This window comes from Strigops habroptila, chromosome Z (assembly GCF_004027225.2).
Source record: "Strigops habroptila isolate Jane chromosome Z, bStrHab1.2.pri, whole genome shotgun sequence".
NCBI classification, from domain to species: Eukaryota; Metazoa; Chordata; class Aves; order Psittaciformes; family Psittacidae; genus Strigops; species Strigops habroptila.
The window spans coordinates 50,428,160-50,441,038 of record NC_044302.2 but is presented as its reverse complement, the minus strand read 5'-3'; the positions used below and the strand labels follow the sequence as shown (position 1 = coordinate 50,441,038).

General features: G+C 36.7%; 1 protein-coding gene across 7 annotated transcripts in view; it reads right to left on the bottom strand.

The window, feature by feature from the left end:
* Nucleotides 1-12,879, bottom strand: part of HOOK3 (hook microtubule tethering protein 3) — a 90,350-nt gene that overhangs the window by 36,087 nt on the left and 41,384 nt on the right. For 4 of the 7 annotated variants that reach the window (XM_030470456.1, XM_030470457.1, XM_030470458.1 and 1 more), the window contains 6 exons: nt 11,185-11,283; nt 7,466-7,528; nt 5,843-5,926; nt 4,466-4,629; nt 2,107-2,247; nt 971-1,172 (listed from right to left, as the gene is read on the bottom strand). In XM_030470456.1, coding sequence (XP_030326316.1) covers nt 971-1,172; nt 2,107-2,247; nt 4,466-4,629; nt 5,843-5,926; nt 7,466-7,528; nt 11,185-11,283 — 753 coding nt within the window. The remainder of the gene's footprint in view (nt 1-970; nt 1,173-2,106; nt 2,248-4,465; nt 4,630-5,842; nt 5,927-7,465; nt 7,529-11,184; nt 11,284-12,879) is intronic. The other 3 variants (XM_030470459.1, XM_030470460.1, XM_030470461.1) reach the window with 1 other exon arrangement.

Genomic DNA, 12,879 nt, shown 5'->3' with positions numbered 1-12,879 from the left:
TTTACTTTTCCCTTTCATTGTCTGTTATTTCAGCATTTTTCTTGACCAAGTTGTTTTTTGCTGGTGGAATCATTTTGACTGTTACAATTAGTCCGTAGATGCCGAAGGGAATTGTCTTAATGAAAATGTCCAGATGCAGGAAAAAAAAGCTATTGAGTCTTAGGGACACATATGGCCATTGCTGCTGGGCTTGCAATGTTGTTAGTGGTTGTTTCTGTATTTTTATTCTGCTGTAAGCTGACATATAGGGACCCCTGTGACACGACCATTCATGCTTATTTGCAGGCAGAAATACAGAGCAGGCAGTGCTACTTTTTAATGAACCATGCTCTCTCTGGCCCTGTAACAAGAATCCCAGAATGATGTCATGTCAGTGTAGTGTAGAAGCAGAGAGAAAATTAAGCACACCTTCTGCCTTTACTGAAACAGGATCAAATGGCACTTTGATAAGCAGGAGAATAAACAGATGCGATTCAGAGAGCATGCTGGTGGCACATGTTGTACTCCAACGCGTGCATATAAACAACAGGGATGATATGCATCCTTCTCTCGTCTTAACTGGACAAATTCAGAAAAACTAGAACCTCAAAAAGAGGTTACTTAGCCAACATGAATAACTTACCTCATCTGTGGCGCATTCCTCACTGCTGGAAGTTTGTAAGTGAAAAGTGGACACTTTTTCTGAATGAGGCAGCTCTAATTCACGCCTCGCTACTGAATACGAATTAGGAACAATTTGAGAAAAAAAATCTGTTGATTTTTTAAAAGTAAGAAATACTGCTTATTGGCAAACTAATGTAAATTTGAAATAATGATAGTAATTGCAGTGAAGAAGGACAAAGGTAGTACCTACAAAACATGGAAGTCTTCTAAACACAAGGGCTGGTTGTTGATAAGTTCTTTTTTACTTTGAGGTATTAGCCAGTATTGAACAATACAGAGAACTGTTGTATTGACAGTGTGTTCTCACCTGTCTTTTGTATGTTTCCAGCTGACTACGTGCTGCATTGGCTTTCCTTAGTTCTTCTTCCAGGCTCACGGTATTTTGCATGTACATTGTATTCTTCTCCTCTAAGAGTTTCACTTGCCGTCGCAGATCACCCAGGTCTTCCAATTTCTTTTTGTATGACTCTACCTGGCTTTCTAACTTGGCTACTTTATCAGAAGAATGCCTGGAGAAACAGACTTTTATCAAATTTGTACTCTGAAAACTGACAAAATTAAGTGTCCTGAAGCTTCCTCATACTTTGCCTTAATGCAGAACACATCCTGAGACATCATGGCAAGAAGAAGAAAGCAATCATATCCTCCTGTTACTAATGTTTACACTTTTAAATTGTATGCTTCCCTCCCATAGATACTTGTCAACTCAAAGAGCTATTGATGGGGGTACTTTTAGACACTATCACTCACAGATAGCTTTGGTAGAAAGCTGCTGGTGAATTAGAAAAGGCAATATTAAAATACACCTTGCTAGACTTGCCAGAAGGAGTGATACAGGTGGTAATGGATAATTGTTCCGAATAACCCATGGCAGCAAGATGCCACTAGTGAAGAATTACGTTCCATAGTAAAAGGGCCCGCTGCACCCTGTAAACCCCTAGCATCATCAAATCATGACAACTTTGGGTGGTAGTTGTCATGATTTGGTAGTTGTCATAAAATCCAGTGGTAAAGAATGCTGTAACAGATAGTGTTCATATTTCGCACTATACGATGAACCAAAAGCGCCACCCAACGTCCAAATAATGCAAACTCAGGAAGGGAAAGTATCCAGTTCCCCCATAAGAAGAGATACCAAGTCATGATGAAGGTGAGCAGAAAATACTAAAAAGACCAGCGAGTGACTTGTGACAATAAGATGATGTAGGATTGCTAAATTTATTAATAGTTTATTGATCAGGTAGATAATAACTAATTTACTTGAGTGGAATTGTGTCGTGGTCTATGTAATTAACTGGAGGATCCAAAATAACTTTGATATTGAGAAAATGTTTATATTTAATACTAAAATTATTTAAACAAGAACTAATGAGGACTAAGTACACGAATTATATGGATTAGAAGTTAGTTAAAAAAAAAAAGGGCTAATGGAACAGAGTTTACCTTAGTACATCTATCTCATCCTTCAAGGACTGAGCCTCCTCTGCCAATGTAGTAAGCTCTTCTGTTTGTTGCCTCAATTCAGCAATTTCTTTTTCTAGTTCTTCACAGCGTATTCGATAGTCATCTTTGGCAGCTTCTAATCTGTAGAAATTAAGTAAAACAGAAAATTTCTCAGCTTCAGCCACAGTTACCTTTCCTCAGCATCCTCTCTAAAAACACATGAAAAGGCCTTCTGGTGCAGTGAAGGAGAACAGCAGCCCTATGTGCTTATTCAAAAATGTAGAACCAGACTGACTTTTTTGATGCTTTGAAGTTGATATCAGTCTTTCTATGTGGAAGATCACAAGGTAATGTATGTTGTCAGAAATACAAATCCTGAGGTTTTTCCTGTCACAGTAATTGTTCACAATGGAGCTCAAGCAAAAATTACCACCTTTTTTATCTTGAAGCATAGAGTTTGAGCATGGCATCTTTATCCTAAGATTTCGTTTAGCTGCTCAAATCCTACACACCTTCAGCAATATTAACCCAATTGTCAGATGTTCTAAGTACTGTAGAGCTCTCATCAAGGTGGTTTTATTTATTTACCTACTTACTTATAAAGCACCTTTGCATGGCCAGTACCTCTGAAGAACCAAGTCATACATTTAGTTATCTTGTTAACATGTAAAGAACTCAGACCAAAGTTTCTGGAGTGAACTACTTACATACAGCATACACAGGCAAAGCTACATTAAAATGGAAGTGAACAAAGGGTGTAACTAAGAGAAGCTTTGTCAAAGCATTTTGAACCAATGTAAGAGAAACAACCTGGAACATGAAGTCCTATTGTGATGCTTATCTGAAATGAAAATAAAAAACATCCAGAAAAGGAGGTATGGGCATGAAAAAAAATAAAATTAAATTCTATCCATTAATTCAAGGAATCAAAAAAGAATCTACAAGAAAAAAGACAAGAGATACAGGTCATGGGTCATCTAAAGAAGTAGGTAATCTAAACCAGACACAACAAAGATTTGGATTATCATAGACCAGAACTGTCAAAGGACATAAAAAGGCAAGACTGGGAGAAAAACTGTTGTACCACACTGGGCATCAGTTACGCTGTACAGATGTCCTGTTTGGTCAGGCAGAGCTGGAGAAGGAATATATATAAATTGCCATTAGAAACCACATGCTATGAAGGCAGGGGAAGGAGGTAAGGAGTTTGGAAAATGAATCTCACATGTGAAAAGGGTTTAGAAAGATCTTCAGTACCTGCAACTAGAGTAGCAGGCAGTGCAGATACTAGATATGGGGAGAAAACCTGTTCAAACTGCAAGTGATAACAGACTCAGTTGGAATCATTCCAGAGCATGAGGATGAATAAGGAGAGATAAAAGGAGACACTAGAGAGACATCAGTACATATTCCTTTACATGGTAGATGTATAGAAAGAAGAAAACCAGGCACTAGCTGCTGTGAAAGAGAAACACTGAGCATTTTTCAGGAAACTGAAGGAAGAGGGTATGCCTGAACCCCCAGGGAAAAAGAGGCTTAGCAAGATGAAGTGGAAAAAGGGCAAAACAGGCAAAAAAAAAAAAAAAACCAAAAAACAAACCCAAAAAAACCCAAAAAAACCCAACCCATACAAATTAGCAAAGGGCAACCAGAAGAGGACAAAGAGAAGAAAAACTGGCAGTGCAAATAAATATCATGGTTTCATTCACAAAGGATAGGGAAAGTACAGCAAAAAGAATGAAACGAAGATGGTGAAGTAGACCAGCTTTTTTTCAACAGAATAGGTTTACACAGCCTGAAATCAACAGTTAAAAGGACTAGGAAGGATATTTAAAGAAGAACCGTATTTCCAAGTGCTGAGGAAATGCAAATGAAGAGCAGAGCTCACTTGCAGATAATCTCCATTTTTCAGATATGAAGCAATTTGTTTTCAAACTCAGAGAAGGACACACTTTGCTGTATAACAATACCACCTGTAGTACTGCCCAAAGCAAACTTTCAGCTAAGAATTCCTACACCTTAAAAATACAATCACAATAACTTACATAGAGGAAAGCATACTACTTCTCATTCTCACCGATTCTGAAAAACATGGGTGAAAGGATTGCACACAATTCAAAACAACTTCAAAGAGTAGAGAGTGACACTATACAGCATTTCAGCATTAAGAAATTATGCATTTTTTTTATACTGGAGCTTGTAAAGAGGTAAATCTTAACATGTACATCACTTTAGTAGTAAAAAACTTTACTACTGTGATTATACCACCTATTAATTCAGAATTGCCAGGAGAAACAGAAGTATATAAATTATATCTGTTGCCAGCTACAAACAATCCAGCCAAGCATAGCTTTTCTACCTGAATGTTTCCTCCTGGAGTTGTTCAAGTTGAGTCTGCAGCTGCAAGTGCCTACGACCTGCAGGGCTGTTGGGATCTTCAATAGAGTCAGATTGATTTAAACGTTCCATCAAAATCTGGTTCTCAGCAAGCAAGCTGCTCTTCTCCTCTTGGAGGGCTGCAACCTGTTGTAGTAAAAGCATAAACTGGAGTAACTGAGCTATCCAGTTATAGAGAACAATTTTTTTCTGTTTGTGCATAATAAAGTATCAACACAACGCACAAATAGAAGATCACTGGCTTCAGTAATCACACTTCACAAGAATATACTGTACATTAATAGGTATTCACTTGCTATGTGATATGACACAGAAAATGTAACTATTCTTAACTGTATTTCACACAAGCTTCTAAAGAAAAAGTCTTAGTTAGAGTATAAAGTAACTTCATTATAATAAAGTCTGCATTCTTTCCCAACAAACAAATAAAACTAGCTCTCCACAGTAAGGCTTTTAAAACTAATTTCCAAGAGAAACAATGCCTATTAATCACACAGAATATTCAAGTCTGCACATCCAAGGTGTGGCTTTGCCAAGATTTATTTATTCAAAAACAAACAAACAACAGTGGCCAATTGCAAGCAGTCCCAAAGACGACTCATGTTTCAGTCAACATTACAAAACCAGACAGTAGTGCAAACAATCCAAAGTGCTGCAACTCAAACAGCAGCTGAACATGGCTTCATGTTTTATTAAATAACAGGCAGGAGGAAGAGGGAAAGAGAGGGAATGCGAACATCCTGACAGAAGGAAATGCTTCAATAAGAGCTTGAATCATCAAATACACCAAAATCAACCATGACACATAAATCAACTTTGTCAATTCTAGCAGCTACTGAACTGCTTGGCAAAAGCCTGAATGATATTCCAAAGTAGGATTACAATGGCAGTGCCTTTCAGGGCTCCCACTTTACACTCCTCATGTCTTCTGAATAAGGTACGCCGGATTTACAGTAAAGCTTACTCTAAATCCATAGACAGCTGATAGGCTACAGTAACTTCTGATTGTGATTTAACACTTAACTGTAACTGTTACAGCAGCATAACCTCAATTAGTTCACTAAAGCAAGAGCTGAACCACACAACCCAACCCCTTCTTAACTGGATGAAAAAAAGGTTTGTCAGTATGAATCACCTTAATACTGGCAACATTGCATCAAGGGAAGAAAACAATGAAATTCTCTCTGCCAGCATAAGTACAGCAACATAATTTCTGTGCAATTTTCATTGCCCTTTAAAAATTTTTGTTTCCACATTACACTTCTTGTTTTCATCTGCCTAAAAATTAACACATCTCTTTCCCACTTCAAAATCAACATCTACAATATAGCAAACTTACCTGCATATCTAACTCATGACATCTCTGGGCAATTTCTTCTTTTGTGGCTAGTGCTTCATTTAATTCTTCTGTGGTTTTCTTCAGCTACCATAAACAACAAACATTTATATTTTCATCACTCTCTGTGAAGCGTATAAAAATATTCTGAACTACATGGCTATAAAATTATTTTTGTGTTTAGGTAATATATTAACTTTTTTGAAAACTGAGGCAATTCCGTTCTTAGAAAGAAACAAAGAAGCAGGTATAATTACTCTTTAGTTTGTGTGACACTAAAAAGTAAACATACTTAAAAGTAATTATTTGGTCTTACAAAAATACATTAGAATCGTAACATCTATTCTACAAATCGAGTCAAAAATCCCTGAAGAAATTGTGTCTGAAGAACTCATCAATTGTGTACACTGAAAGAACTGTCAATACCACTTTTCTTTACGGATGCAAAGAGTGCATAATTTCAGTTTTCAATCTACACTTCAAATATAAAAAGGACTGCGAGGTGGAATACAGGAGGTGGACAGGGTAAAATCTCTAGTCACTGGAAGCTACACTTACTGCACAATAGGAATACAATTAATATGGCAAGGGAGAATCCTACCCTTCTGAAAAAGGGCACTGAATCTTCTAACCAGTGGGAAATATTAAAATGCTTCTCTTCAAAGGCTTTATGTTCAAAGATATAGATCTTGCAAGTCTGCATATGAATGCAGTTAATATAAAAAAACATAGCTACAAGAAAATTCACCTAATAAAACAGGTGCATACATATTCTGTATATAGAGCTATATTATTATCTATGATGAACCTTAGATGGGCTTTCTCAACCAGCATCATGGCATCTTATTTCTTCAAGTTTATTTGTCAAGGGCCTGTTGACGTTGAAAAATTAATTCCATCTGTCAGAATTTACATACTTCCACAGAGAATGCATGATGGAGGAAGACAGGGAACATCAGTGTACAGTACTACTTCTCAATTAGAAAAAAGACTGAGAAAGTAGGACAGTGTTACTATGGGTTAATCTAGTAAAAAACCCACAGTTTATTTTGCATATTCTTTAGATATATCACACAAGGAAGGAGTCTCTCCGAAAACTTCTCTTACATATTGTAAGAGTTCCCAGGACTGCTTTAAGGATTTTTGAGCCCCATCTACATGTTGGTGGTGGGTTTTTTGTTGTTGTTGGGTTTGGGGTTTTTTTTTCGTGTGTTTGGGGTTTTTTGTTTGGTTTTGGTTTGGGTTTTTTGGTTTGGTTTGGGTTTTTTAACTGACTTTAGAAGTAGGAATTGGCAAAAAAAGTTATATTTAAATATTACCTTTTTTTTTTTTTTTAAAATCCTTTTTTTTCCTCAATACCCAAAGACTTGCACTGGTCTGCAGTTTTGCAATACTATGTCATACAGCTAAACTTGTTTTCCAAATTGAGTTTTTCTCTCCTTTAAATACACAAAATGGTTAAACACAATTTATAAAGCAAAAGGACTTGACACACTGAAATTTAGTTTTCCAATTCTTATTTGAATTTCCCACAATTAAAGAAAAAAAAGACTTCTTAATAAAGCAAAATGACTAGTCACTAACGTGCTACGATTGAAGGAAAATAAAACATCTAGTCTTAGATACCTGCCGATCAAGGTCAACGTAAGCATCATTTCCAACAGAGACTGGAGACTCTTTACTCATCAACTGCAATTAGATTACAGTGGATTAGAAAAAGCAAGGATTCACTTTTATTTTAAAAGCTAAGCTGTAATGAAAGAAGCTGATTTTAACTTTTGGGAGCTTCAATTTGACTTCATTTGGAAGTTTTTAACTTCATTTTTATATGGCATTCAGAAACAATTACAGAAAGAAATCTTCAGAATTTATAATACTTAAAGCACTATAAAAGAAATCTTACATCATCTCTTTTTCTTCTAACACCACACATTGTTTACCTATGATGAAACCTATAATACGCTCTGCTAAGCATTTTATTGAGGTGGCATTTGAATGACAGTACTATCAACACACCATGCAAGACCTGCCTTTAATTGTTCTCTGCCAGTGGTTTTCATTTTTTGATTAGTTGGAAGTTCACACCAACTTATTTATTTATTCAGCTGAAGTTGGCGACGTACCTATCTCAGCTAATTGTGTAAAACAAAGATAATTAAAATTCCTGCTCTGGAGTTGTCTGTAATTTGCAAATTTAAAAAGAAAGTCTCTAGAGCATATTCCTGAAATAAGTATTACTATTCGTTTTACACTAACCTATTTGATTGCAGGAATAGCAAGGAATAATTTTAGTCTAGCAAACATTACTTTCAGCCATGACTTTTAAAAAACAAACAAAAGCCTCCCGTATTGACTGATGTGCTTACTTAAAGAGAAAAAGCTCATAAGAAAGGAAGTTTTCGTTCAGTAACCCACTGATTAGCTACACAGGCAGTTAGAAGTTAAATCTAATGTAACAAGAAGTTGTAGCCCAAAGACCTCCTCCCAGCCACCTCCAGAAAACATAGGTAAAATTACTACTGAAAGTTGTAAGACACAAAGTCTTCCAAATAAGAAATATATTGTAACTAACTCAAAAGGCAGCATTACAAAACCACTCTGATGGTTTCTGTCATCGTGTCCAAAGACAAAATGTTCTACGAGTTCTCCAGTGACACAGCTCATGAAAGTTACAATCAAGACGACCCTACTCTAACTAAAACCAGGACAAAAATTCTTCCTTAAGGCCTCCTCTCCAGCCTGGTTACTTTCTCCAGAGATAGAGCTTCCTTTTTCTTTCAGGAATCAGTGCTTTTGCATTACTTTTTATTGGCAAAGTTCCTTGGTCATGCAGCACAGAGCTTTCATTTCTTCTCCATTCTTTCTGTTTATACAACTGTGTACAAGAGAAAACCTGACATTTACATCACTCAAATATTTATCCACTAATGTTTCCCCTTCTCCATCTCCCTAACTGCGATTTAGCTGCATATCACATTCTTAAACTCATCTATCTGTCCTCAACAGTCCTTCTCAGACCCTGATGATGTTTGTTGCTAACTGAATTCCTCCCATTTTGTCTGCGTCTTTACAATGCCAAACTACACTGAAATGAAGCACTCCATCAAGCCCTGATTCTCTGTAATAGTAATAAGAAAACCTCTAACCTCAGAACTGTCCCCTGCAAACACGTCTTTCTCATTACCATATTATAGTGATGTTACAAACTTGTATTTAATTTAGGGCCATGTTTTCTAAGCTGATTTGTTGTTTTGCCACCCAAAACAAGAATGTCCAATCCCTCTCTGCTCTGTAATGTCTGTACATACGCCATTTTAATAATACTGTTTAAATGCTTTTCCAGATGACTAGAGGGGATATCCCTATCAACCAAATACTGAACTCTTGTCCCTATTATATATCCCACAACACTGTTCACAAACACACTTAAGACACTAAAAAAATTGCACTCACTAAGCCAGACTTTCCAGCTGGCAGGTCCCAGGCTGCAAGGGTGTTCAACAATATATCCCTGACAGCCACTATCCCTTTGTGGCCATAGCACAACTTCCTCTCCAGAAACCGATCTTAACAGACCTGCCAAGACTTACTGTAGTAGGAATACAAGAGGCTGCACAACCCCCTAGAGGCCACTGTGGTGTTGCCACTTTTTGTGGATTACCATAAAGAAAGCAGGACGAGGCAAATAATATAATCCCTTTATTCTTCAGTGGGTTTTGCCAACTATCTCAAAAATTCCTATCCTTGAGAATCTTAGCAGAAATGTCCAGAAAAGAGGACATTAGCTGGGAGAATGATTAAGTGGGGGAGATACATAGTGTGGGTGTAACATGAATGTTACATAGAATTTGTGAATTTAACTCCATCAGGTGCATTAGGAATGTCATGGGATGTATGCATGAGGCATTGAGGCCAAGAGCCACAGTCTGACTCAATGCAACAAGAAGCATCTTGCAATCTTATGGCCTGTGAGATGGTGGGATTGTGCTGCATCCAGTAGCATGACCAGACAAGGAAAAGGAACAAGACTGCCAGATTACTTAGAAGTAATACAGAAATACAACTTCTGATAAGTTAACAACAACCCGAAGTTAAGAAGCGGGGTGAAAAGGGAGGATATCAGAGTGAAGGAGTGCCTCCATCTTTTCCCTACACATCTTCCCACAACCTGGAGAGGAAAATGGTTTATGTAAGCAAATGTCTGTGTTCAGCTCTCTCTCCTTCACTTACAAGCTCATGTTCAGACAAATATTATCACCTGTCTTCACATGTACCTTTAATGGATGATGATGTGCAGAGATTTCACAAGTGAATTGATTAAAAAAAGGGAAATCCATAAAGTGCCTGCAAAATCAAGCAATTGCATTAGGCCTCTACAGGAGAAGGAAAAGTCTTTTTAAGAGCTCCCCACAGTGAAAGCAAGCAACTAGCATTTACTTCCTTGCTCTTTTTCTGGTTTATTTGCATATTTAGAATTAAGATTTCAAACAGCACAAGTATTTGTTGAAATAATAAAATGTCATTTAAAATCAAAAGAGCTTATTCTGTGGTGAAGGTCAGACTGGATTTTAAATGGTACAATAACCTGAACAACACAATAGATTTTATAATTCTTTGTATAATTTTGAAAAGCAGTTGTTACTGCCTGTTAACCTTTACATCTATACATTTTCATGCTCATAGCTTTGGTATGATGTCTTAAAAAATACTTGTAGATCTGCTAATTTTATATTATTAAAGCCTTCACTTTTAACTGCTTTGCTTGTGAAATGTGAACAAGTTGTGTTGTCATGGATACATAAAGATTAGGGAAGCGGTAAAACTATCACAAAATCTGCATGCATGAATAACCTGAATTATGAATGCCTTTTTTTCTCTCTACACATGATTTGCATGATTTGGCAAATGCAGCTGCACCACTTAGTCAATGATGTTAGAAGTTCAAAACATTTGTTTTATCTGAAATGCTGCTTCTACAGTTACTAATACTGTTTAACCTCATTTAAGTGCCCATAAAACAATGTGAAAATCCAGCTTCTGTATTCAGAAGGTTGTTTTTCTTTTCTAAAACATCTTTTGATTTGTTTGCTTTTTAAGAGACGAGGCTGTGTATGACACAGTGTAATCCTTTAATGCAGCTGGACATTCTTCTTCCTTCACTACTACTAGCAGACCCAATGAAATATTTTTCTATCATCTGCCAGATATTCAAAAAACACTTTTACTTCAGACAAGATGAACCTTTAAACAGTCATGACAAAATACAGGGAGGGGAAAAAGCCAAACACAAACAGTTTCTACTTTGCGGAAGTAACACAGTTGGTATTAATCCAGACAGGAAGTACCTTTTGCTTTGCACCCCAGGCAAGTTTTGACCTTTGATGAAGGCAATTTCCCCAGCTACCACTTTCATCAATGATGAACTTGGCACCGCAAAGAAAAGACTTGGGAAAATGACAGCAGAATTTGCCAAAGATGTCAAAGAAAGGAAAGGAAAGAGAAATACCTAATAGCTAAAATAATTTCCATAAGGAGAAAGCTTTGGCTTTTAAAAACAAAATTGCAAATTACAAAATTAAAAATATATCTTATAATATACATAGTAATATATCAATTGCAAGTAATAATAGATTATAATGATATAAACAGAATACTGGAATATACTACACAATATACAACACAATACATAATTTATAATTATGTAATATTTTTCTGCAATATTTTTGATAGCTGTATCATTCTTGGTCTTCCTCTGTCTTGTGCGCAGCTTGCATTTAGAAATGCACACCTGCAGATTAGAAGAATCTAAGAATCTAGGTGGTGGCAACACACCAGATCAATTTGACTGTACTGAAAAAATAAACTAAAAGCATTTTTCAATTTATAAAACCTTTATGGAGCATAAGGCATGTTTTATTATTAAAATTTTAAAGATTTAAATCAGTGGAGAAAGGAAATGCTGAAGTAACAAGGTATGAAAAAAACCAAAATAGCCAAATAAAATTTAACACATAATATGCTTCTCCTTCCATTTAAAACCCAGCTTATTCACGTAAAAAAAAAAAACCCAGAGAAAACAGGGCAGAGGCTTGTTCTTCTGTACATCATGAAATACTTTCATGAATAAGATGATTTATGAAAACAAGAGAAGTATCAAAAAGCACTTATATGTGCTTTGCTGAAACAGGAAAATGAATTATATAATACCTCAGTAAAGCTTAGAGAGGTCTTCTTACATACCTAATTTTGAAGAAAGAGTACCTGCATATCAAATGCTTTGAAATGTTTGGATTAGGTGACATATCAACTTTTCAAATACACATACACAGCTACTTTCTTAGGCACTTTATTTGATGTCTCCTACATATTGCTTAGTTCAAGCCACTTGGATTCTGAGAGCTGCTCTGAGTCCTAGAAAAACCTCCTTAAATGCAGTGAAGTTTCACCCCTCAAAATCACAGACTGCAGGTGCAGCTCTCGATCTGAACTCTTGTTAGAATCACAGAATATCTTGAGTTGGAAGGGACCCATAAGGATCAGAGTCCAATTCCCTGCTCCTTACAGGCCTCACTAAAACTAAACTATATGACAAAGAGCATCGTCCAGATGCTCCTTGAACTCTGACAAGCTTGTTGCCAGGAATCACTTCCTTGCAGGACTAACTAAAACTAAACCATATGAATGAGAGCATCGTCCAGATGCTCCTTGCACTCTGACAAGCTTGTTGCCATGAATCGCTTCCCTGGGGAGCCTGTTCCAGTGACCAACCACCCTCCTGCTGAGAAACCTTTTCTAATGTTCAATCTGATCTTCCCCTGATGCAGCTTCATTCCATTTCCTTGTGTTCTGTTACAATCACCATAGATAAGCACCTCCCCACTCTACTGCCTCCCATGAGGTCACTCTTTGCCTTCTCTTCTCCAAGCTGAACAAAACCAAGTGACCTCTGTTCCTCATAAGCCCTCGAAATCTTCCACTATCTTGGTCACTTCTCCTCTGGAGACACTAATAGTTTGATGTCCTTCTTATACTGCAGTGCC